This window comes from Muntiacus reevesi, chromosome 10 (genome assembly GCF_963930625.1).
Source record: "Muntiacus reevesi chromosome 10, mMunRee1.1, whole genome shotgun sequence".
NCBI lineage: Eukaryota > Metazoa > Chordata > Mammalia > Artiodactyla > Cervidae > Muntiacus > Muntiacus reevesi.
In genome coordinates, this window is record NC_089258.1 from 56,298,958 (window position 1) to 56,323,690 (window position 24,733).

At 46.1% G+C, this 24,733-nt stretch overlaps 1 protein-coding gene across 8 annotated transcripts in view; it reads left to right on the top strand.

The window, feature by feature from the left end:
• The window catches only part of STOX2 (storkhead box 2), a 195,440-nt gene that overhangs the window by 74,024 nt on the left and 96,683 nt on the right, over positions 1-24,733 (top strand). The window contains exon 1 of one of the 8 annotated variants that reach the window (XM_065947580.1): positions 17,206-17,376. The exons of the other annotated variants lie outside the window; for them this stretch is intronic. Within the exon in view, the coding sequence (XP_065803652.1) occupies positions 17,211-17,376 (166 nt within the window). The 5' untranslated portion in view covers positions 17,206-17,210. Of the gene's footprint in view, positions 1-17,205; positions 17,377-24,733 lie in introns of those variants that run through there. 8 annotated transcript variants of the gene reach the window in all.

Consider the following 24,733-nt stretch of genomic DNA (forward strand, 5'->3'; position numbering starts at 1 on the left):
TGGAGGAAATGGTTGATAATGCATTTCTCATTTCTTCATTTATTACTTTTTAAAAAAATAATTGTATTTACTCTTTTATTTTGGCTGGGCTGGGTCACTGTTGCTGTGGGCTTTTCTCTGGTAGTGATGAGCACTGACTACTCTCTAGTTTTGGTGCACAGGTGTCTCATTGTGGTGGCTTCTTTTGTCGTGGAGCATGAGCTCTAGGGCGTGTGGGCTTCAGTAGCTGCAGCTCCCAGGCGCTAGAGCAGACAGTGTATTAAAAAGCAGAGACATCAGTTTGCCAACAATGGTCCATAGAGTCAACGCTATGGTTTTTCCAGTAGTCATGTGCGAATGTGGGAGTTGGACTATAAAGAAGGCTGAGTGCTGAAGAATTCATGCTTTCAAACTGTGGTGCTGGAGAAGACTCTTGAGAGTCCCTTGGACAGCACGGAGATCAAATCATTCCATCCTAAGAGAACTCAACCCTGAATATTCATTGGAAGGATTGATGCTGAAGCTGGAGCTCCAATACCTTGGCCACATGATGTGAAGAGCTGATTCATTGGAAAAGAATCTGATGCTGGGAAAGATTGAAGGTAGGAGGAGAAGGGGATGACAGAGGCTGAGATGGTTGGATGGCATCACCAACTCAGTGGGCATGAGTTTGGGTGGACTCTGAGAGTTGGTGATGGACAGGGAAGCCTGGCGTGCTGCAGTCCATGGGGTCGCAAAGAGTTGGACACGACTGATGATTGAACAATAACAATAAAGGCTCTAGAGTGCAGGCTCAGTAGCTGTGGAGATGTTGAGCTTAGTTGCTCGGTGGCGTGTGGAATCTTCCCAGAGCAGGGATCGAACCCATTTCTCCTGCATTGGGAAGCAAATTCTTCACCACTGAGCTACCAGGGAAGCCCTCATTTCCTCCTTTTAAATGTCTTCAGGGACAGAAGTCAAGTGCACCTTTTGAATGACTGTCCCATCTCAACGCCCTCAGATAGGCGTGGAATTTGAGTTGCAGGATATGAAGTCCCAAAGAAAGAAATCTCCTCATTGCTTGTCTGCGGTATTGAGAAAGTTAGGCAATTTGGCAAACCTGAGAACACGTTTACAGGAGACTTTTTATTCCTTAGAGAAAGATTAGAAAAATTGGGTCCTAGGTGGTGAGAAGCAGGCAGCAAGATCTTCCTGAAGGCAGCAGTCATGAAAGTCAACGCGCTAGAGAATCAACCAGCCGGGAGAAAAGAAAGAAACTAGCCGAGAAAGCACAGTCGCATGCTTGGTGTTGTGTTCCTGCGGCCACACACCCGAAAACAAACCGCAGAGGGAAGTGTGATCTGAAATGAGCTGGACGTCCGATCTCGGTCAGACTCACTTCGCGGACAAAACACACCCATGTCATGTGCTTATGGGGGCCGCAGCCACACCTGGTGATTGGCTTAAAAATTTCCCTCCCGTTCCCATCCCCTTACCACCTTTCCACATTTGCACAAAGTCCTTGCTCCTCATCTCTCCTAGTGTTTGCTGTCGTGCGCTGGTTTTCCCTTGTCTCCCTGCCGTTGGTTTTGGCTGGTCTAGGAAGCACAAGTATTTCAGGAGAAAAGAGATGGGGGCAGGATTACATCGCCGATAAATCCTGCAGTCGGAGCAGCTGTTTTTGTGACTCGGGTGCACCACTGGGCTCTCCGCAGCCCTGCTTTCTGCGATGATTACCTCCTGCTTGCGTCCTCCACCCTGGCCTTGAGATGCGGTGATTCTCCCGCATCTGTGGTACCTTGTGGGGCTGGCTGCCTCGTCTCTGCTGCGTTCGTGGTGCCAAGGAAGGAAGAGGAGACGCCGCAGCTTCTGGAATCAGAATAGGATGTAAAAAGATAAAGATGCGCCAGCCCAGTGGGTGAGCAGCATCTCTGTGTCTCCCTCACTCCCAGGGTCCTGCTCTTTCAGCCTTTTCGTGTGTAACTCATGGGATTTGTAGGACATCTTCCTTTAAAAATGCATTGAAAAAAATTTATTTATTCGTTTGGCTGCAGTAGTTGTGGTGCAGTTACTCTGCTGAGCGTGCTACGTACTTTTTCATATTTATTCTTCACACAACAGTAGGAGAAAGCCACTTCCTCCATGTTACCTTGGAGGAAACGATGGCTTCATAGAGATATTTGGACTTTGGTCGAGGTGATGCATCTAATAAGTGTTAGATCCAGGAGCTTTCTAATACCTGCAGATGAAGGCAAGTATCTTAAACCTGAGTGTATTCTCCTTCACTATGGAAGAAAAATAGGGTGTTGGAGAGCTCCATTTTTCTTGTATTTCTGAGACAACTTAATTTTTAAATTAAATTTTTTTTTGGAGGATAGCTGTTTTGCAATGTTATGTTAATTTCTGCTGTACCAACAAAGTGAATCAGCCGTACATTTACATACTTCCCCTCTCTTTTGGATTTCCTTCCCGTTTAGCATTGAGTGGCGTTCCCTGTGCTATACAGTCGGTTCTCATTAGTGATCTATTTTACCCATAGTGGTGTGTATATGTCAATTTCAATTTCCCAATTCATCCCAGCCTTCCTTTATCCCCTCGGCATCCGTACATTTGTTCTGTACGTCTGTGTCTGTTTCTGCTTTGCAAATAAGATCATTATACCACTTTCCTAGATTCCACATATATGCACTATTACACGGTATTTGTTCTTCTCTTTCTTGCTTCACTCTCTGTGACAGTCTCGAGGTCCATCCACGTGAGACACCTTCATTTTTCAAAGAATGGGGATTCCAGGCTCCAAACAAGTTCCACCCCCTTAGCCTATGCCCCCCAAGCAGTGATAATAGTAGCTAACATTTGCAGTGACGTCTCCATAGCAGGCATCCTCTAAGCAAGTTCGTGTGGATTCGTTGATTTGAATCTTACAGCAGCCCTAAGAGTTCTACTAGCATCCCCATTTTCCAGTTGAGAAAATCAAGACTCGGGTGGTCACACAGTGGGGATGGTTAGTGGCCCAGGGCATTCACCTGGGCAGGCGGCCTCCAGCTTCTGCACCCCCGGCCCTCTGATTGTACCTCCCGGGTCCCAGGTCCACTGAGGCTCCGTGCTGTTGGCTTCCTCCTGGCCTTGAAGGAGCCTGGACCTGGAGGCCCCCATGAGGTCTGGCAGAGGCAGCGCAGCCTAATTGGGATCTGGATGCACGCCCCTGCCTGCTCGGTGCCAACCCCGTGGTTACTTCTTATTCTGACTTGCTTATTTAGGGGCCTTGGGGCTTGGCAAGGAAGGAGCTAGAGGGTCAGACAGTCTGCACCGGGACGAGACAGATTCTTGCTCCTGTTAATGAGAGTTAAACATCTCAAGGGCTGCTTTTCCCCGCCCCGTTCTCCCACTTCCTTCTTTTGGAAAGTGCTTAAACCTTCCATCAAGCAGGTGGCCATGAGGTGGCTGCTGGACCCCTTGTTCCGTGGGCTCCCCAGGCTTCGGATGAGGGTGGGGGCAAATGCTCCTTTCTTCTCAAGCTCGGAAAACAAGTTGGCTTCTTTCTGGCCTGAGTGATCTGCACAGATTTACTCTAAAGGGAAGGTTTGCTTTCATAAGCTGCCAAGGAAGTTCTTGAAGCATTATTGGGCCATCTCGCCTGGTTTATTTATTTTCTTAATGAATTCAACTTTGGTTTAGGAGTTTGCAGGAGTCCAAGGATAGGGGATGACAGAGGATGAGATGGCTGGATGGCCTCATTGACTCGATGGACATGAGTTTGAGTAAACTCTGGGAGTTGGTGATGGACAGGGAGGCCTGGGGTGCTGTGATTCATGGGGTTGCAGAGTCGGACAGACTGAGCCACTGAACTAGACTGAACTGAAGGATAGTCATCAATAACATTGTTCCAGGTTGAATTGGGTCCCCTCCCCCAATTCCTTGGGCTTCCCAGGTGGCGCTAGTGGTACAGAAGCCGCCTGCCAGTGCAGGAGACGTAAAAGACATGGGTTCAATCCCTGGGTCAGGAAGATCCCTTGGAGGAGGGTATGGCAACCCACTCCACTTTTTCTCCCTGGAGAATCCCATGGACAGAGGAGCCTGGCTGCCTACAGTCCATTGGGTCGCAAAGAGTCAGACATGTCTGAAGTGACTTAGCATGCAGCACCCCATTCCTGTGTTGATATTCTAAGCCCTGGGACCTCAGAATATTACTGTGTGTTTTTGTTATTTATTTGGCTACAGAGGGTCTTAGTTGTGGCATGCTGGATCCAGTTCCCCAACCAGGGATTGAACCTGCGCCCCCTGCATTAGGAGCTCGGGGTCTTAGCCACTGGACTGCCAAGGAAGTTCCCAGTTTGACCTTATTTGGAGGTAGAGTTGTTGTTGATGCAATTAGTTAAGATGAGGTCATCCTCGGGTAGAGTGGCCCCTAACCCCATGTGATTGGTGTCCTTGTAAAACAGTGACATTTGAACACAGAGATACACATGGCGGAACGCCGGGTAAAGATGATGATGGTAAAGATGATAAAGATGCTGCCGGTGATGCAGCAGCAGCCAAGGAAGGCCAGGATGGCCAGCGCACCGCCAGCAGCTGGCCTCCCAGCCCCGAGGACGAGCCCACCCTGTCCACGCTCCAGAGCTTCTCCAGAAGCCACTTCTCCAGAGCTGTGAGAGAGTTTCTGTGGCTGAAGCTGCTCAGCGTGTGGCTTTTTGTTATGGCAGCTGTAGCAAACGGATGCAAACTAATTCTTACAAAGGAGCGAATAATAAAAATGAAAACATGAGTTTAGCAAAGTTGGATGGGCCTGCGCCTTTGTGGAAAGTGGGCTTTCTTTTTTTCCAGTATTGCAGCAAGCTTAGAATCAGAGGACCTTGGCCCTGGGGGGTCCCAGCTGGGACTGACACGGGGGCTTCAGGGGCACCTGCTGGGCTCGACCTGAGTCCAGGGTCACTAGCTCACTTCTGCTTCTCTCTGCCCACACTTCCTTTGCATTCATTCATGACTTCAGGTCCTTTGCACAAGATCCGTATGCCAGGAATAATCTTCTCTGTCAATTTCTCTCCCCTTTCCTGCCTCTTCCTTTCAGCCTTCCTAGTTTTGATAACGATGTGCCAGTTCCTTCCTTTCAGCTCTGCCGAACCGGAAGTGAAATCCCCACTACCATCTGGTAGGATAAGGACACCCCTGCCCCCAAATTTTAGATTCCTCCTCCTCCTCCACCCCTCCAGTTGAAAACCTCAGATTTTATAATTATTAAGACATGCTCTCTGTTTAGAGACAAAAGAAAAAGTGACCTGCTTGATTCCATTTCCAGCAGTGTAGCAGACCATATATTCTGAAAAGTCTCCGGATTTAAAAAAAAAAAAGAAAGAAAATCACTATAAATTTCCAGGTGAAATATTTCATAGCATGTCTTGGCTCTTCAGTCTCATAAAACACAAATCCAGCTCCATTCACCTTTCAGTACCTCTAGCAACTCATCCCCAAGGGAACTGGCCTGTTCATACCGAGCAAAGGAACTGGTAAACAGGGTAAGTTGCAGCGGGGTTTGATTATTTAAAACCGTAAAAGAAAGAGAGAAGGGGAGGGAGGGGAGAGAAGCAGGAGGAGGAGGAAGAAAGAAGGGGAGAAGGAAGGAAGGAAGGGCGGGAACGAAGCATCGGTCATCAATCACCTGGGAGCCAGTGATGTTTGTAGAGAGTGTGTGGCATCATGCTCAGGTCTTGGTGTTATTTGGGAGAACACGGAGGTAGTGATTTATCTTAGATTTTTTTCAAGTTCAAGAATGCTTGTTGAAATATCGCTGAAGGAATCAAAGAAGACCCTAAGAGAGACAGAGAAGACCTAGATGATTTAACATGGCACAGTAGAGAACTTTCTGAGCTTTCCAGGGCTGCAGTACGTGATGTGCCGTCAGAAGATGTGGGTGTGTGTTCGGCCCTGGACCTGGTAGAGGGTGTTAATTAGAATGAATTAAATTAACATTTACTGAGCGCCAACTGATTGCCATGCGCATACATCATGTAATCCTCAGAACAGCCCCGTTAAATTGGCACTTAGGTTTCCCCCCATGCTCCAGAGGAAGAGCTGTTGACAGGGCATGTCTGAGGTTGCTCAGCTGGGAGGTGGAGCTGCTGGGATTCAGACGCTGACCGATGTGCTCCAGAGCATTCACGTTTAGCTCCTAAACTGATCCACTTTAGCAAAATCCTTGCAGGGAAATCTTTGTTGTTGTTTGGTCATTCAGTCACGTCTGAGTGACCCCATGGACTGCAACATCCCAGGCTTCCCTGTCCTTCACTATCTCCCAGAGTTTGCTCAAACTCATGTCCACTGCCTCAGTGATACCATCCAACCATCTCATCCTCTGTCGTCCCCTTCTCTTCCTGCCTTCAGTCTTTCCCAGCATCAGGGTCTTTTCTGGTGAGTCAGCTCTTCACATGAGGTTACCAAAGTATTGGAGCTTCAGCCTCTGTCCTTCCAATGAATACTCAGGGTTGATATCCTTTAGGATTGTCTGGTTTGATCTCCTTGCAGTCCAAGGGACTCTCAAGAGTCTTCTCCAACACCACAGTTTGAAACATCAGTTCTTCGGCACTCTGCCTTCTTTATGGTCCAACTCTCGCATGCATACATGACTACAGGAAAAACCATAGCTTTGACTAGACGGACCTTTGTTGGCAAAGTAATGTCTCTGCTTTTTAATACGCTGTCAAGTTTGACACAGTTTTTCTTCCAAGGAGCAAGTGTCTTTTAATTTTGTGTCTGTAGTCATTGTCCACAGTGATTTTGGAGTCCTTGCCTTAGCAAAATTCTAAGTGGGGAGTAGAGAAGACTGTATTCCTCCAAGATGATTGAAGGCCTCTCCTCTCCATTCTCCCTTCCTAGAGCTGTGAGCCACCTCCCAGAAGCCCGCAGCTGTACACAGCTGGAGGAAGCTTTTGTTCTGATTTCATGAGGACTGCTGAAAGCTCTTAAACTTGGTCATTTGTCCATAAAATCACTTTCTCAAAACTTTTTCCCCCTTTAGTTGCTGAGGTTGTGGTAGTGATTGTAATAGTCTGTCATGACATGTAAAAGCAAATTGGATGTTCTCATAATTGTTGCATACTTAGGACATACTTAGCCTCTCATCTAAGCCAGTTATATTTCATTTGTTGGAAAAAAAGATTCATCCTTTAAAATCCATCTGTGTTATAGTGTGGTTTTTCATTTGGCTTGGGAAGCTGGTCTGTGGTGACCTTCAAACAGAATTGAAAGAAAACTTTCAAGATTGATTAGTCTGAAGGAGGTGTGTGGATTTCAGTCTAAATCTCATGCACATACAGTGGAGTGCAGGAACAAAGCTCTTTGGTGACCTAAAAGGGAAGGAAATCCAAAAAAGAGTGCGTATATGTATACATATAGCTGATTCACTTTGCTGTACCATAGAAACTAACGTGTCATTGTAAAGCAACTGTACTCCAGTAAAAATTAATAAAGGTAAAGAAGTGATAAATACATAAATCTCATGCATAGTTTATATAAACCAATCGAGGGAGTCATTTGAGTTTTCTGAAGAAATGTGTCTTCTCTTCTGCATGCACGTATATTCCTGCTACTGCTGCTGCTAAGTCGCTTCAGTCGTGTCTGACTCTGTGCGACCCCATAGACGGCAGCCCACCAGGCTTCTCCATCCATGGGATTTTCCAGGCAAGAGTACTGGAGTGGGGTGCCATTGCCTTCTCCAACGTATATTCGTAAAACGTACTAATAAATTAGAAATTGGAGGGCTATTCTGATAGTAAAAAGAATTCTGTGAACTTCATTTGGACTCATTCAGTTCAGTTCAGTCGCTCAGTCGTGTCCAACTCTTTGCGACCCCATGAACCGCAGCACGCCAGGCCTCCCTGTCCATCACCAACTCCCGGAGTTTACTCAAACTCATGTCCATTGAGTCGGTGATGCCATCCAACCATCTCATCCTCTGTCATCCCCTTCTCCTCCCGCCTTCAACCTTTCCCAGCATCAGGGTCTTTTTCCAATGAGTCAACTCTTCACTAACCAAAAGCAATTAACAAATAATCCCAAATCTAGTAACTGCCCAAACTTATCATTATGGGGACAGGAAAAATCCTGGATTGGGAATCTCAAGAGAGGAATTTGAACTTTTCAACCTCTGTATGACTTGGGGGCAAATCATACTGCCATTAAGTCTTCGTTTTTTCATCTTTAATAATGATAACAAATCTTGCCTCACTGACCTCAGACCTTATGAAAGTCAATAATATCCTATGCAGACATAATCTACTGGGCTCAAAGAGTCGGACATGACTGAGCAACTCACACACACACACATGGTGGATCTGAGGGAAAACAAAGTATGTATGATATTCCTCTATAACCCTAAATCCACTTTACAAATTCTTAGGCATTTGTTGGGCTTCTGCTAGGAACACTGTGCCATGCCGTGACACACTTCAGTTGTATCCGACTCCTTTGTGGCCCCATAGACTGTAGCCCGCCAGCCTCCTCTGTCCGTGGGATTCTCCAGGCAGGAACACTGGAGTGTGTTGCCATGTCCTCCTCCAGGAGATTATCCCGACCCAGGGATGGAACCTGCATCTCCTGCGTCTCCTGCATTGGCAGGAGGATTCTTTACCTGCTGTGCCTGGGTATCTTCTTTCTCTTTTCTGAACCTGGTTTGTGGATCTTCTGTATTATAGCCAGCCAACTCAACAGCACCCACGGTTTCTGTGTTATTTGCTGGTGGCAGCTGTGTCTCCCCCTGAAATTCAGCTTGTTTGGTTATCTGATGCAGAGCAGGATTCCTAGATGAACAAAAAAATCCAGAAAGGGTTCAGTTCAGATCAATTCAGTCGCTCAGTCATGTCCGACTCTTTGTGACCCCATGGCCTGCAGCACACCAGGCCTCCCTGTCCATCACCAACTCCCAGAGTTTACTCAAACTCATGTCCATCGAGTTGGTGATGCCATCCAACCACCTCATCCTCTTTCGTCCCCTTCTCCTCCTGCCTTCAATCTTTCCCAGCATCAGGGTTTTTTCCGGTGAGTCAGTTCTTTGCATCAGGTGGCCAAAGTATTGGAGTTCAGGTTTTTTAAATGCTTTCCCCCTTAGTGATCAAGAGTAATGATAAAATTGGCTGTTTTTTTCTTGATGCCTTCTCCTTGCCAGCAGTGAATGGGTACCTTTGTAGGTTTACCTCATATCTTCCCTTTAAGAGAGAGATTATTACCATCACAATGGAAACAAATAGAACTCAAAGACTGACTTTCCCCAGGCCCCCAACAAAGACATGTCTCCTTGGCATCACCACACCTCACTGCCCTCTGTTACTCTGACTGTGATTAGTCTGACCTGGAGATGGTTGCTGGGATCCTGCCAACCTATTCCAACCCCTGTCCTCCGAAAGACTCAGGCCCCTCTTGAGTTTACTTCTCCTTGGTGAGTTCTTGCATCCCCAAACAACTGCTTTCTTTGGGACTAGAATTAACTGGGCACCGTGATTCAAAATAGCCCTGTTGGAAGTGGGTTATAGGTGATGATGTACCTAAGTGGAGAGACTAAGAGAAATTCAGCTTAGATTTTGATAAGAATGGGAAGACTGAAATTTATATATGCAGTCTCATCATTCTTAGGACTTCTCCTAGATGTGTTTTACCCCATGGATTTATCACCTCCCACCACCTATCTAGATCTGTTTGCCAAAATGTGCTCCAGCAACAAGTGGTCCTATGGTTGGAGCTTGATGAGCAATTTGGCCTTTTTTTTTTTTTTTTGGTAGCTTTACAAGGGGTGTTTGCACATGAAAGGCTCTGAGAAGTCCAGCAGGCATGTTGTAGCTTTAACACATCTTCTGAACTTAGGGTTCTTTTTAGCCTTGTTTACTTCTGTAGAGGTTTACTTCTAAACAAGTAAAGCCTTGTTTTCTTCTATAGAAGAAAAGAGGCTTCCCTGGAGGCTCAGTGGTAAAGAATCCACCTGCCATTGCAGGAGACGCAAGAGATGCGGGTTTGATCCCTGGTCCAGGAAGATACCCTGGAGTGGGAGATGGCAACCCGCTCCAGTATTCTTGTCTGGAAAATCCCGTGGACACAGGAATGGCAGGCTTTAGTCTACAGTGATTACACTGCTGGCAGTGATTACTTGCTGGCAACCATACAGGTGGTCCGCATAGGAAAAGAGCATCTTCTAAGAAAGATAATAAATGCTCAACTTTCTGATAACATTGAAGCTAGCAGTTTGGGGTCTGGGTGAAGGAGGACAAAGTGTATCTAGCAAATACATGGTTCAGTTCAGTTGAGTCGCTCAGTCGTGTCTGACTCTTTGCGACCCAATGAACTGCAGCATGCCAGGCCTCCCTGTCCATCACCAACTTCCAGAGCTTACCCAAACTCATGTCCATTGCGTCGGTGATGCCATCCAACCATCTCATCCTCTGTCGTCCCCTTCTCCTCCTGCCCTCAATCTTTCCCAGTATCAGGGTCTTTTCAAATGAGTCAGCTCTTCGCATCAGGTGGCCAAGTATTGGAGTTTCAGCTTCAGTATCAGTCCTTCCAATGAACACCCAGGACTGATCTCCTTTAGGACTGGTTAGATCTCCTTTCAGTCCAAGGGACTTTCAAGAGTCTTTTCCAACACCACAGTTCAAAAGCATCAATTCTTCAGCACTCAGCTTTCTTTATAGTCCAACTCTCACATCCATACATGACTACTGGAAAAACCATAGCCTTGACTAGACGGATCTTTGTTGACAAAGTAATGTCTCTGCTTTTTAATATGCTATCTAGGTTGGTCATAACTTTCCTTCCAAGCAGTAAGCGTCTTTTAATTTCATGGCTACAATAACCACCTGCTGTGATTTTGGAGCCCCCCAAATTAAAGTCTGACACTGTTTCCACTGTTTCCCCATCTATTTGCCATGAAGTGACGAGACCAGATGCCATAATCTTAGTTTTCTGAATGTGAGCTTTAAGCCAACTTTTTCACTCTCCTCTTTCACTTTCATCAAGAGGCTCTTTAGTTCTTCTTCACTTTCTGCCATAAGGGTGGTGTCATCTGCATATCTGAGGTTATTGATATTTCTCCTGGCAATCTTGATTCCAGCTTGTGCTTCTTCCAGCCCAGCGTTTCTCATGATGTACTCTGCATATGAGTTAAATTAGAAGGGTGACAATATACAGCCTTGATGTACTCCTTTTCCTATTTGGAACCAGTCTGTTGTTCCATGTCCACTTCTAACTGTTGCTTCCTAACCTGCATACAGGTTTCTCAAGAGGCAGGTCAGGTGATCTGGTACTTCCATCTCTTTCAGAATTTCCCACAGTTTATTGTGATCCGTGGTAGTCCAGCTTATTAGCTGTTTTTGGAAGCCAGAATATCCCAGGTCATATGAATGTGCATACATACACACATACATACATATGAATGCAGACATATCACGTGGGCTTCCCAAGTGGCACATTGGTAAAGAATCCACTTGCCAATGAAGGAGACGTGGGTTCAATCCTTGGGTCAGGAAGATCCCCTGGAGAAGGAATTGGCAACCTACTCTAGTATTTTTGCCTGAAAAATCCCATGGACAGTGGAGCCTGGTGGGCTACCATTCATGGGGTCACAAAGAGCTGGACACGACTTGAGCGGCTGAGCACATTGAATGCTCAGTGTAAGAAATTCCCCCAGTCTTCCAGCTCAAAAACTTCTGAAAAAGCCTCAGTCTCCTGGGACACGCTGTTTTCCATATTCCATTTGGGTTCATAACCCGAGCCATACAAGTGCCCGATTTTAAGGTGTATATGTGTATGTATCTTTTAACTAAGCACGTTTGTCAGATTAAGCTGTTAATATCTTTTTCAAATTATATTTCAGGAAGGAGCAGAAAGATGAATGACTATCAGACTCAGAATTCTGATTTTTTAAAAATATTATTTATTTGTTTGGCTGTGCTGTGTCCTAGCTGTGGCCTGTGAACTCTTAGCTGTGGCATGTGGGAATCTGGTTTCCTGATCAGGGAAGCAGAGACTAGCCGCTGGGCCACCAGGGAAGTCCCCAGAATTCAGATTTTTATTTAATAGATATTTTAATCACACAGTTCGATGCATATATCACAGCGTACATAAATATGTAAGCACCTGTGTCATTTCTGCAGACTTAACTCTCTTACCATACCAAAGGGGGACTTTTTGTGTACAGCAAAGATCACTTATAGTTATTTAGGTCTTCAATGAATGTTCAGTGTACTAGAGATACAGATTCAAAATATCAGATTTTCCTTATAGAGGTATAACTTGGAAAACCAAAATTTCCTTCAGTTTTTAAATTCAACATTATTTGTTTGTACGTTTGGTATTTTAAAGATGATCAAATAAAAACTGTAACTCTCCGTGGGCCTTTGAAAAACACTTGATCAACTCAAAGTAAAGACTAAAGTCCCTTTATTCAATAATTAAAACACAGTTATGAAAGACTTCAAACACAAATCTTTCAACGTACATAATCAGGCTTCCTTAGTCATCACGTCTGAGCCAGTTACTGTGAGCCATTGGACACAGCTATGAACAAAGCAGAACAATGAACTGCAGTGAATAAAGCAAAAGTATCCCTTGCCTTCATAGAGTTTACATACGTGTAACTATTAAATTCATTCACCTCTTGTAAATCTAATAAACCGAAGTTTTAAATGAGGAGCACATCAAAGTCAAAATTCTAACTTTCAACTTCCACTTACAAGTCTAAAATCTGAGTTGGCCCTTGAACAACACAGGTTTGAACACCCAGGCCCACTTATAAGTGGATATTTTTCAATAGTAAATACTACATGGTCTGTCCATGGTTTTTAAATCCGAGAACTATGGGTGGGATGGCAGCTATAAATTATACTTGAATTAACTCGGTTATTCCAGGGCCAACTGTATACATTTGAATTAGAATCACAAAGCAAATGTTTGTCTAATTAGTGTGACTAATCTATCCAATATGTAAATACCAAAGGTACAAATGATTCTTAAGCCTGATTAAAAAATTACAAATACTATGAAAGTGATTTGCTGTATCATTTCTCTATTTAATTCTAAGCCATCCTACTGGCAACAACTGGGATTACACAGTTGAGCTTACTAAATGAACAGGTCGTGACCTGGATACTTGATTGTCTCAAGTAGGCTGAGAGATTTGAAACTAGGACTAGGGACCTAGAAGTTATGTATGACCAGAGTGAATCGTTCCACAGGACGGATGGACACATCAAGTCTGATTTTAACAGTGGCTCTAGTAATGGGAGGACTTCCCTTGTGGCTCAGACGGCAAAGCGTCTGCCTACAATGCAGGAGACCCGGTTTCAACCCCTAGGTTGGGAAGATCCTTTGGAGAAGGAAATGGCAACCCACTCCAGTACTCTTGCCTGGAAAATCCCATGGACAGAGGAGCGTGGTAGGCTACAGTCCATGGGGTCGCAAAGAGTCTGACACGACTGAGCGACTTCACTTCTAGTAATGGGACTCCACCTTTACGTGGTTTTCGTTTCACCAGATGTTGTTTGCTAGATTCAAGTCTTACCTTCATAACTTCTTTTGATGTTGCCACTTACTTTGGATGGATAGTTTCTTAACAGCCCCAATCTCTCCTGCTTTACTGATTTGATTCAGCTAACCCACCCTATTTACTGCCTGGTTCTTCTGTGTCTGGCTATTTGGCTTTGGCTCCGAGAACATTCTGTTGAGTATGGACACTGGGTGATATCACTGCTCTGCAAAGGCCGGCATTCAGAGGTGGCTGAGTGGAACTGTAACTCTCCTCCCAAAATACCTATCAACCCACCCTCATTCCTTCATATCAACAATGAATCAGTGTTTCAGTTTTAGGTCAAGTGTGATTCAAATTCAAATCAACCCCCCCCAGAAAAGCCCTGGATGACCCCCTTGCCTAAACAAATTCTCCCCTCTAAGCCCTCTTTATATAGAAATTCTAAAATTACCATTGCTTCTTTGCTTAAAACCCTTCATTGGCTCACTTAACTACAATAGAATACAAAACCTTTAACATGCCCTGCAAGTTCTTGCATGATCGGGCTCTTGGCTTCATCCATGATCTCATCATGTGCCTTCCTCTTATGCTCCAGTTCCAGCCACACTGGCCTTCTTTCACGTCTTCCCACTGAAATCGAGATTCTTTCCTACCTCAGGGCCTTTGCATGCACTGTTCCCACTTTCTGAAACATCATTCTCCCCACTGTTTGCTTGGATGACTCCACATCCAGCAGGTCTCAGGTTAACCGTCATTTTCTCAGAGGTGATTCTTCTTTGTAGACCTCAACACAATCTGTGTATTTATTTGCTTAGTCCTTAAGTTACATGAGGCCATGTGTGGTGTTCTGTTTGCCCAGCACCCATCACAGCATATACTAGATAGTCAATAATAATTTGTTGAATGAATAAGTATCACAGTTGCTATGTGTGTGTGTGTGCTCAGCCACACAATCGTGACCCCATGGACTCCGGCCCACCAGGCTCCTCTGTCCATGGGATTTCCCAGGCAAGAATACTGGAGTGGGTTGCCATTTCCTCCTCCAGGGAACCCTCCCAACCCAGGGATCTAACCCAGGTCTCCTGCATCTCCTGTACTGTCAGGAAGATTCTTTACCACTGAGCCACTTGGGAAGCTCACAGCTGTCACAACAATCACCACTAGCCTTCAGTCACAACTATTATAATCATTCATAGAACCACTTTTGGCTCATGGGAGGTAGAGTAATTGTTTGTTGAATTGGATTGAGATATCTAAATGTCAGTATCTCATGCATCCATTAATACAATTATTTTTATTACCTTTATGGTTCTTTACACATTTATTCTATAGCTTCTAAAGCTGGAGGCTTTCTGTTCTTAGTTGTCCTCTTACAGTAAAGAAGACATTTTAGCATGCCTTTTGGGGAACTGTCCTTTTCTAACTTTTAAAAAATGTCACTGAACATTAGCTAATTGGTATAGGGTTGGTAATATATCTTGATTAGTGTAAATACACGTTCTATAGGCTGCTTAGTGATTTTTATTTGTTTGTTTACCCTGGTTTCCCGAGAGAGGCATATGAGTAACCCTGGCCCCAGGTTACAGAGGGCAGTCGGGAGATATTGAATGGAAGTTCTAGATTCTATCATGTTTGTGGCGTAAGCTCCGCCCCCTTCTGTGTGGTTCTCCAAGAACCTTGCCCGCCTCCCCCACCCCACCCCAAAATTAATGTCTTGGAAAAGCACCAAATTGTGCTAAGACTCCTGAATCTTAACCATTTAGGACTTGGTGGCTTTTTTTTTTCTTTGCGGGGGAGGGGCTGTTTTTTTTTTGCGGTATTAGCCGGATCATGGCCTCATAATGATTTCATATCCCCGTCTCTGTACCTTGGCACCTGCGAAGATGAAAAAACAGCATAAAATACTATTTTGAACGTTGCACCGGCACTCACGGGAAAAGGCGCAAAGGCTTAAGAAAAATCGGCTTTATTTTTGTTGTTTACAACACCTAGGCGTTTTTTGGAAACCCGAAGGAGAAGGTCAGGGTTGCTGGGGAAACGGCTGCAGCTCCGCGCGGTCGGCGTTCGCCGCAATGTGGCCGCGCGCCTGCGACTCGGCGTGACCCCCGCGCCCCGGGCCCCGCGCCCCGCGCCCCGGCCCGGGCGGCGCGTAGCCCCCTCCTCCCGGCCCGCGCCGCGCGCGCTGTTGTCCTTGAGCGATTGGTTGGCTGGACCAGAAACAGCTGTGCAGAGCTGAGCCTGCAGAGGGGCTGTGGACCTGAATGCAGGCTGTCGGGCTGGGAGTGACTGACCCCGGGGCCTCGAGGGAGAGAGAGGACGAGTCGGAGCCGCCTCCGCCGCGCTCTCCCGGCGGCGTGGAACCAGGTGCCCGGGCGCTGGCGGCGGTCGGAGACGCTCCGGGTTGGCGCCCCCTTCCCCCGGCTCTAGCTGCCTTCGGGGTTGGTGCAGGTGGGGGCCAGGCAGGGCACCGCGGATCGCCCCGTTCCCACCAACCGGTTTCTCTTCCTTTCTGCGAGGGGGAGGCGCTAACCCTCAAAAAAATGTAAATATCCAGGCGCTGACTCCGGGCTGGGGCACCAGCCGAGGTCCCAGCGCCGCCGCCGCCGCCGGGTGTTTTGCATGGAAAATGAGAAGCCAGACAGGATCGGTGCTCTTAACTTAATACAGCTCGGCGATTAGCAGGAGGCCGGGCAGCTTCCCGGCTCCCTGTGCATCGATAGCCTTTCTGCGCGCTCGCGCTCGCCGAGCCGCGGTGCGGCCGTGCGGGGTGTCGTCCGGCAGATGCCGCATCCTTGGCAGCCATGGCTCCCGTCGCCGCCGCGGCCAGTAAGTAGGAGCATGCATGTGTAGGGGGGGCACATGCGTGTCGGCGCGCGCGCGCACACTCACACACACGCACACACGCACGCACACCACCCCGAGCCTCGGAAGGAAGGAGGAAGACCGACGAGGCGCTGCAGTCGCGAGGACGACTCGGGCTCTTCGTGGATTCGGCAGGAGCCGGCCTGGCGCAGCTGCTGACTGCAGAGCCTGCCCCGGACCGTGGGCACGCGCGCCCCCCACCCCCCGACCCGAGCCTCTGGAATGAAGACTGCCTCCCGAGGACTGCAGGGGAGGCAGAGCCAGCCCGCGCCAGGGACTGCGGGCCGCGCGGCCGGTAGGCCCAGGGGGACACGACTTGGACGCTGTCATCCCCACGCCTCGCTCTGAGTCGCCGGGTGCCGAGAGGGTCTGCCGCCGCCCCCTCCGGCTTCCCGGGCGCCCGATCCCGGGTCAGCCCCGGAGGCCCAGGCTTCCTCATTTGTTTGGGGCTTTTGTGCCGGGGGCTCACAGTTGGCTAAGCACTCCAGCGCTGAATCGGGCCATTGTCTGCGCTCCCATTGCTTCCACGCTGCAAGTCTCGGCGCCCCCACCCCGCCCGCCCCGCTCCCCGCCTCCTCCTGGCCGGGGAGGCTCCTAACGTGCCTTTCCCCCCCACAGGAATCTGGAAGCTATAAGCCGGGCGGATTGCAAATGAAGTGTAATGCATTGTGGGACGTGTGTAAAATCGGAGCCTTCGCCGTGGGGGGGTGTGGGGGCGTGGGGAGGGCCGGACCCGCCGCTGGCGGTGTAGACGCCGACGAGGAGGGGCTGGGAAAATGCGCGCAGAGTCCGCCCGGGTCGTGCCCGCCGTAGACGGATGAAGCCGCGCGCTGCGCCCCGGCGCTGAGGCCCGGAGGATCGGGGGCGGCGGGTCGCCCTCTCCACCATGAAGAAGACCCGGAGCACAACCTTGCGGCGCGCCTGGCCTAGCTCGGATTTCTCGGACCGGGCCTCGGACCGCATGAGGTCCCGCAGCGAAAAGGACTACCGCCTGCACAAGCGCTTCCCCGCGGCCTTCGCGCCCCAGGCTTCGCGGGGCTACATGACATCAGGTTGGTAACCGCGTTTCTGCCCCCGCGGGCCGGGACCGCGGGGTGTGCTCGGGTCCTTCCCCGGGAGGGGACGCGCGGTGATGGATGCGATAAGTTATAGGGAACGCAGGGAAAAAAAAAAAAAAATTAGCTCCCATCCACCATTTTGTACCTCCGCAAGATCCACAGCAGGCCCTCTCAATATGGGGTTGGAGAGCTGTTAGTTAGGTAAAATCTGGGAGAGGGACGCGCCGGGCGTTTTGGCTGCACAGATAAATGACCGCCAGCCTGGGCGCCCAGCCTCCCTGGGCTCGTGGAAGAGCCGGCGTCCGCGGTTGCCCTCAGTACCGGGCTGGCTCGCTCCCGCTCGGTGGCCAGTTATTATATCCTACCGGGTATTTAAACAGCCCCTCTTTCTTACAAGGGAACAGGTTCCACGCACAGTTTTGGATGGTTTGAATCAGGGGAGAGGTTGCAGTTAGGCTGGTCGGCTTGCTTGCACGCAGGGAGCTGTGTCGCGGCTCATTGAATGCATTCGGTGGGGTAATGGTGTGTATGCGGATTGAATGCTCACATGATTCTGCGTGCATTTAACATATGTTGCTTTGAATTAGGTTGTATGGGAAGAATGCAGGCAGTATCATGTGTTTGCATGCCAGACAGGAAGGACAAACAAGACGGTAAATGAGGATGAAGGCTTCAGAAAGGGTTTCGTCTTAAAACGCATAGAAGCCTTTCTGAAGGCGCCAGTTAGTTTCCTTTGGAAATGCAGCGGAATGGCTTTGCTTGTGTGTCTTGGGAGCCCAGGGATAAAATCCTCGAAATGCTGAAGGAGGAGGACTGGAGACTTTTCTCGTTGTTTTCTTCTTTCTATTGACCACTTCTATGTAGCGATATTTAAGACACCAATTTTGTTTGATTTGGTTTTCATTCTGAATGAATTCATTTTCTTGGAAACAAAATGTCATGGAAGAACAGAGATTATATTTGAAAACACATCCTGTACCAGACCATTCTAAATCCTGGGAAGATTGCTTTAAGCTTACAGTTGGTACTTAAAGTGTAACTCTACTACCTCTACTACCTCCTAAAACAGCAAGTTGTTTTTTTTTTTTTTTTAAACCTAGGCCCAGTATTTCATGCTTTAAAAATGTCTTGTGACCGCACTTCCATGAGTAGAAAACCTAAATAAAATAACCATCTTTTTTTTTATTGCAAAATCTGGTGACATAAGGATGTACTGTTTTGGCAATAAGGCTCCCTTGATTTTCCCGGTCATGAAAAACCAAATTTGTAAAGGAAGTGACAACTACAGTTTATGCTTCAGTAATTGAAGTCAATCACTCCTGTGGTTGCTTTATTCTTCAGGCTGGTGGCAGTAAATTTTGAAATACAGCTGAATCCAAATGTAACCTCAAAACATGTCTGTCCATAAACCCATGTCTGCTCTGGGTGTTCAGATAATCTCAAGTTTCATATGTTTGAGGTTTGAATGTCTTCATTCCACTGTGAATGGTTCCCCCTCTTTTCTTTTTGCCTCTCTTCAGGAATCAGTACTGATACCAAGTGTGAGGCTGGAGGGGGGCAGTGGCGGTCATTTCTTCAACAGACCTGCAAGACTCTTAATACTTTCAGGCGTATTCCCATGGAGTCCATTCTTATCTCTCGTGCTATAGCATCATTATGATCACCGTTTCCTTCTTTGCTAAAGAACTTCTCTGCTATTGCCAGTTTTGCAAGGTATTTTTGAGGGCTTGAGGAAGAAGCTTTTCATTTTCTTTGATTCTCTTGTTTCATTTCTTGCTCTGCACATGGCAAGCTGGTCCTAAGGGGATACTGAAGGATCAGCTCTTTCAGGCTGATTGGAGGTCTATGTAGATTTCACATTAGCTTACTGTTGAGAAAAGAAAACCCAAAGGTGGGGGAAGAAGAGCTATGTGATTCATTCAGCATTTCATGGAATCTCCCCTTCCTCAAGCAGAGCACCTTGCTAGATTCTCATGGGGCTGCAGGGTTGGATGTTATATAGTTTTGTCCAAGGATGGAAGTGGTTATTTATTCTTTGTTTTAATTATTGTCCAATACATATAATAAAAGGGGTTGGGGCTCATGGAAGGATCTGATAATTATTAAACAAACTCCTCCAATGAACACTGGGAGAGTAGGTGCATTCTTATATACACATCTTTCTGGGGGAGATTGGAAGTAGCTTATCAATTTCCTTTCCAAAGATAAGTATTGATAGTAATAGGTGGTATATTGAGACACTTGGAGATCACATGGGAGAAGTTCTCTTCCCCTTAACAAATGTGAGAAAATCCATTTGTATCAAGTTAGTGACTCTGGGTACAAACAGACCCTTTGTCATTTAAAAACAAAATAGAAAATGAAGCAACTTAGAAACAAGTGAGGCTTTTCATATTTCTTCTGTTCAGTCATTTGACGTAATAGCTACTAGAGTTTATCGTACTTCTCAGTAAAAACAGATTTTGTTGTTGAGTTCAAAGGACAAGATAAGCTTCTTCAGAGAAGCATTAAATGAGTTAATTTTAGTTGAGGTATTTTTAGAAATCTCCATCCAAAAAAATTCCTTTAAAATATTGTGAAAATCACTTTTTTTTTTAACTTTAGGAAAGGAAAGATCCTTAGAAGTTTTAATAGTTCTTCTTTTGGTCTGGCCTCCTGTCACACAGTAGGTATTTCAAGTTTAAATGTGTTTATTTAAGGCAAAATTATAGGCATTCCATAATAGCTTTCTAATGAGACAGCACCTTTTCAAACAGTCTTTTCTTCACTAATGCATAATTACCAGTTTGAAATGTGATTTATAGCAATAGGCTTGACATTTAGCCTTAGCTTTTTCGTGTACCTTGGGATAAACTACACTTAAGCTCAAGAGGTTAAAATAGACACATCTAAAATTTAAAGAGATCCTGCAAACATGGTTTGATAGAGGATTCTGAAACTTTAAATTTTAAAGACTGTGCTTTATGTGACTTTTTCAGCCCCCAACTCATGCTACCAAATCAAAAATAATCCTAAGGACTCACAGGCCTCCTGGCAACCAACAAGTTCACAGGCCATGAGATGAGTTCATTGTTCATCTTGAATGTTAATTTCCCAAAGTGGTTTCTGGGCAGAAGGGGAAAAAATCTTGCCTTTTGTTCAAATCAAGATGAATAATATACATCCATGATCTGAATAAGAAAAAGGGTTAGGTCAAATGAATGTGGGGTTATTCTTCCACAGTTTCTGAAACTAGAAATTATGATATTACTTAGAGGGAAAAGTAAAACTACCCACAAAGAGGGAAGTAGCTATATAATCCTTAGGGCTTCGTATATGGAAAGCTGCTCACCTACCTTCATGAAATGATTTTCAAGACACCATACCTTTGTTAATGAAGGAGTTAGAACTTTCTCTGTTAGGATCTTGTGAACTGTGACCTCTTTATGCAAATGACACAGCTGACTTTTAACTTTCTTTCCTCTCCTCTTCCCCTGCCCCGGGTTGGGGGCGGGGAGTGGCTGCTTCTTTATATTGTACATGGCATGCCACCAAGTTTGGGGACATTTCATTGATCAAGATTGGAAAGCAGCTTTGTTTTTTCACTATAAATGTTCTACAGCGCACTTGCATGAAAGGTATCCTTTATGAACTCGCAAAGTCATGGTACTTTTCGGTGAATGCTTGTCATTTGAAAGCAAAATAAAGCAGAGAGTTTGAAAGGATTTGAAAAGGAAGCCCCAGATTGCCATCTGAAGAAAATATAAGTCAGTTTGGCCTGCTGATCTAACTAATGTGAATCAGCGGGGGGGAATGGCCAGGACACCACCTTGATGAGTTTATGAGTTTTCATTTTTTAGAAGCTAATTCTGGGGCACAGTGGATGGTGTGTCCCAGTTCCTTATGTTCTGTTATTTTGAGAGACGTGAGAGTTTTCTGGGATGGGCACCCAGGGTTCTAATCTGGGCCTGCCCCAGACCAGCTGTGTCCCTGGTGGGTCAGATGACTGCTCCCATCTGTAATGGGCCCCCCTGGCCCACGTTTCCATCACAGGATTGGTCTCCCTGGCGGCTCTGTATTGAGCAAGGCCGGGATTTCTGAGCACTTACACAGGAATGGTTAGAAATAACCTTTGCCCTTTCTTCTTATTGGAGTCACGTGCTCCCGTACCTGGGGTGTGTGGGAAGAGTGCGCTTTTGACGAAGGAGTCTTATTTCCTGTCATCCCCAGATGTTCCATTAAGTGACTGTGTTAGAGCTTGTCCTGGTGACCGGATTGAGGGGTGTAGGGGGGCTGAGGGACGAGGCCCTGGCAGGTTTTGATCATTTGTGAGTTTTCATAAACAGCATCCTGTTGCCTCCTGTTCCCTCTTTGCGGAGATCCATTTCCAGCCTCGCTGCTCCAACTGTGTTTTAATTTGAAACTACCTGTGTTGACTGCTTGCATCAGGCTGGTGGAAGTGAGGAATATTACACTTGGTGGTGAATGACTTTATTCTTTATTTCCCGGGAGAACGTGAATGTGGTTGCAAAAGGTCACCTCTCTTGGTATTTCAATATCTTTTACACTCTTGTGAACGTTTTTATTTGAAAAAAGGAATATGAGCATATTGTATAAAAACCTTAGTGTTTTTATACCTCCAGAGCAATTGTGGCTTAAATTCTCTATACCCCAGAGAGTTAGGGCCGTTCAGACACTGGTTTGTTCTTTGGTACAAGATTGCTTATGCTGAGGGCAGGTAGAGCCAAGGAGCAAAGTCTGGTTGGATCCTTGCTGGTGGGAACGCATGCCGACTTTTGCAACTAGGACAGGTTTTGTAGATCAGCCATAGAAACTGCATGAGGCTTGATCTGTCAGGTTTAGAGGAGAGGTTCTTGTAGTTCGTAAGCAATTAGACTATAGACTCTATAATGTAGCCCTCACCAGTTACATGAGAGAGAAATGACGTGGGTAATTTTTTTTTAAGTCGATAGTAAACTTTTCCTTAAGTAGTTAATCTCCAGACTATTTTTATTTGACATCGGAATGCACAACCAGTTGGCCAGAACATCCCATTGATTTCTACCTCCTAAATAGTTCTAAAATCTGCCCCTCCCCCTTTGTCTCAGTTGTTTGAATCTTCTGTTCTATTAGGATGCCTTCTAAACCGACCATGTCCAATTCATGCTCCATGTGTCCCCAGAGGGACTTTATTTTTTATTTTTTTAATCCCTCTTAGAGCAAAACTGATCATGCTACTTTCCAACTCTTTGATGTTTCTCGTGCCTGTGAGTGAAGTCTGAGACCAAGGCTCCTCACGGCGTGATGTCCCCTACTTTTCCTTCCTTTCCTTCCCCCACCCGCCCTGTGTTTCAGGCTCTGGAATCTATTTTTGCAACATCTTGTTGCTGTTTGTGTACCTTTTGTGACTTAAGTCCCTCCATTGAGAATGTGCTCTGTATCTTTAAAGGTCTGATATTTAGCTAATGTATAAGGCTAATGCTATTGAGCCTTCCAGAACAAGCTCATATACGCCCTCTCTTTCTACAGCACATCACTCACATGACATTTGTTTTATGCGTGTTATAGCAACATGGTTGCGTTGTATTGTACCTCGGGTTTACTGCCAGTGAATTCCTCAGTCTTGGTATTACGTGTTTGTATCAGCCATAGAGCTTGGCATATATCAGGGACTCTGGCATTGTTTATTGGACAAATGAATAAAACATGGCTTTTCTTTAAAAAGTTTGTCCGTTAAAGAGATATCTTGAATCCCTAATGTGAGTCATCCTTTTGTACTCACGAAAATTCTATTCTTCAAGGACCTCCTGTTGTGGTTGGTAGGACCAGCTCTCTGTGAGTCAACCGTTCAAAAGTAGTAAATACTGGAACGTAATCAAGAGTTCAGTGGGGTGGTTGATATGGCTGGTGTAAGTGGAACTGGAGTTCAGAGAAGAGATGCCAATACAAAACACTGCCTGGAGGGAGGATTTCCTTGTTTATTGAAAGACTGGGGAAGAGTTGAAGAGAGAGGAGGAGGAGGACTGGGGGAGTGTTGTAGAAGCAGTATGAACCAAGGCATGCAGCTGGCAAGGAACCCATCAGCGTGAAATTTGCCATACTGTAGCTGTGGGATGTAACTAGAAATAATGTGTAGCTCGGTCAGGTAGGATGTTGAAATGTAGGTGAGATTCAGAATTTATGGGGCAGAAATTAGATTCATGAGTTTGGGAGAGAAACAATGAAAGGAGCATCTTAGGAAGAGGTGTCTGCCTGTGGCTGGCAGGGTAGATGGAAGAGATGAGAGTTGGGAGGCTAGGAGGCCAGCTGGAAGGTGGTGGAAGGGACAGACTGATCAAGCAGTAGGATGTTGAGGGACCACCCCAGAGCAGTGTTTCCCAACGCTGCTAGGCATTAGCACACCACCCTTGAGAACTTGTAAACCAACTCCACATGCCATCTGTGCTTTGATTTATGTAATAGTTCTGTTGAACGCTACCCACTTTTATATTTAAATGGGTGAAAAAAGAAGCATTTTTAACTTCATATGAAATGATGGGTTTCATTTGACAGTTATTTTCCTGACCCCTTTTACAATTATTATTACATCACTATCTCAGTAAAAAAAAAAATGATCCAACCAGATACCACCTGAAATGTGGTGGTACCACCACTCACCTACCTGAGTGGTACTCACGCCTCATAGTGAGAACTCGTATCAGCCAAAAAAGGACGGATGAGCGTGAAGGGCAAAGGGAACATTTCTGAAAAGAAAGGGCCTGGCTGTTCTTTTGTAAGTGACTAGATTGAAGAGCGGAGAGGAAATCAAAGGTGAATCAGAGATTTTTGTTGGAAGAATGTAACACGTGACCAGGAGGCTGGGGGGAAGTGGGCAGATGACGAGATCCATGTTGGACTTAAAAGAGTTGGTTGTCTAAGCGGAGAAGTAGGTACACATGTGATGGGGTAGTTTGGGGGTCACCCACTTAGTGTTAATGAGAACATGGAAATACCTAAGCCGTTGTACTTCCCATTCTGCTGCTTCGAGGGGAACAGATGACTTGCTTATTTTTATTTCCAGCAGATGGAAGGTCAGTTGGATTCCGTTAACGTTGGATCCTACATGGGTTTCTGAAAACCCGGAGACTCAAGGTTAGGATTTAGAGATCATCTGCTCTCGTTTCCTAAAAGTAAAGTGCTTTTTAATGCTTGCATTTGTTTGATTAGTGTTTGCACTTACTCAGAAGCCCTTGTGTTGTTGATACAAGGGATATGCTTTTGGTATCTCTAGTTCAGGTTTGAAAAGAGTTTAGAGCTCTGCAGACAGCAGCACAAAAGACTAGACCAGCTATGTAAATAATGTATATTTCAAACATCTGTCATATACCGATTC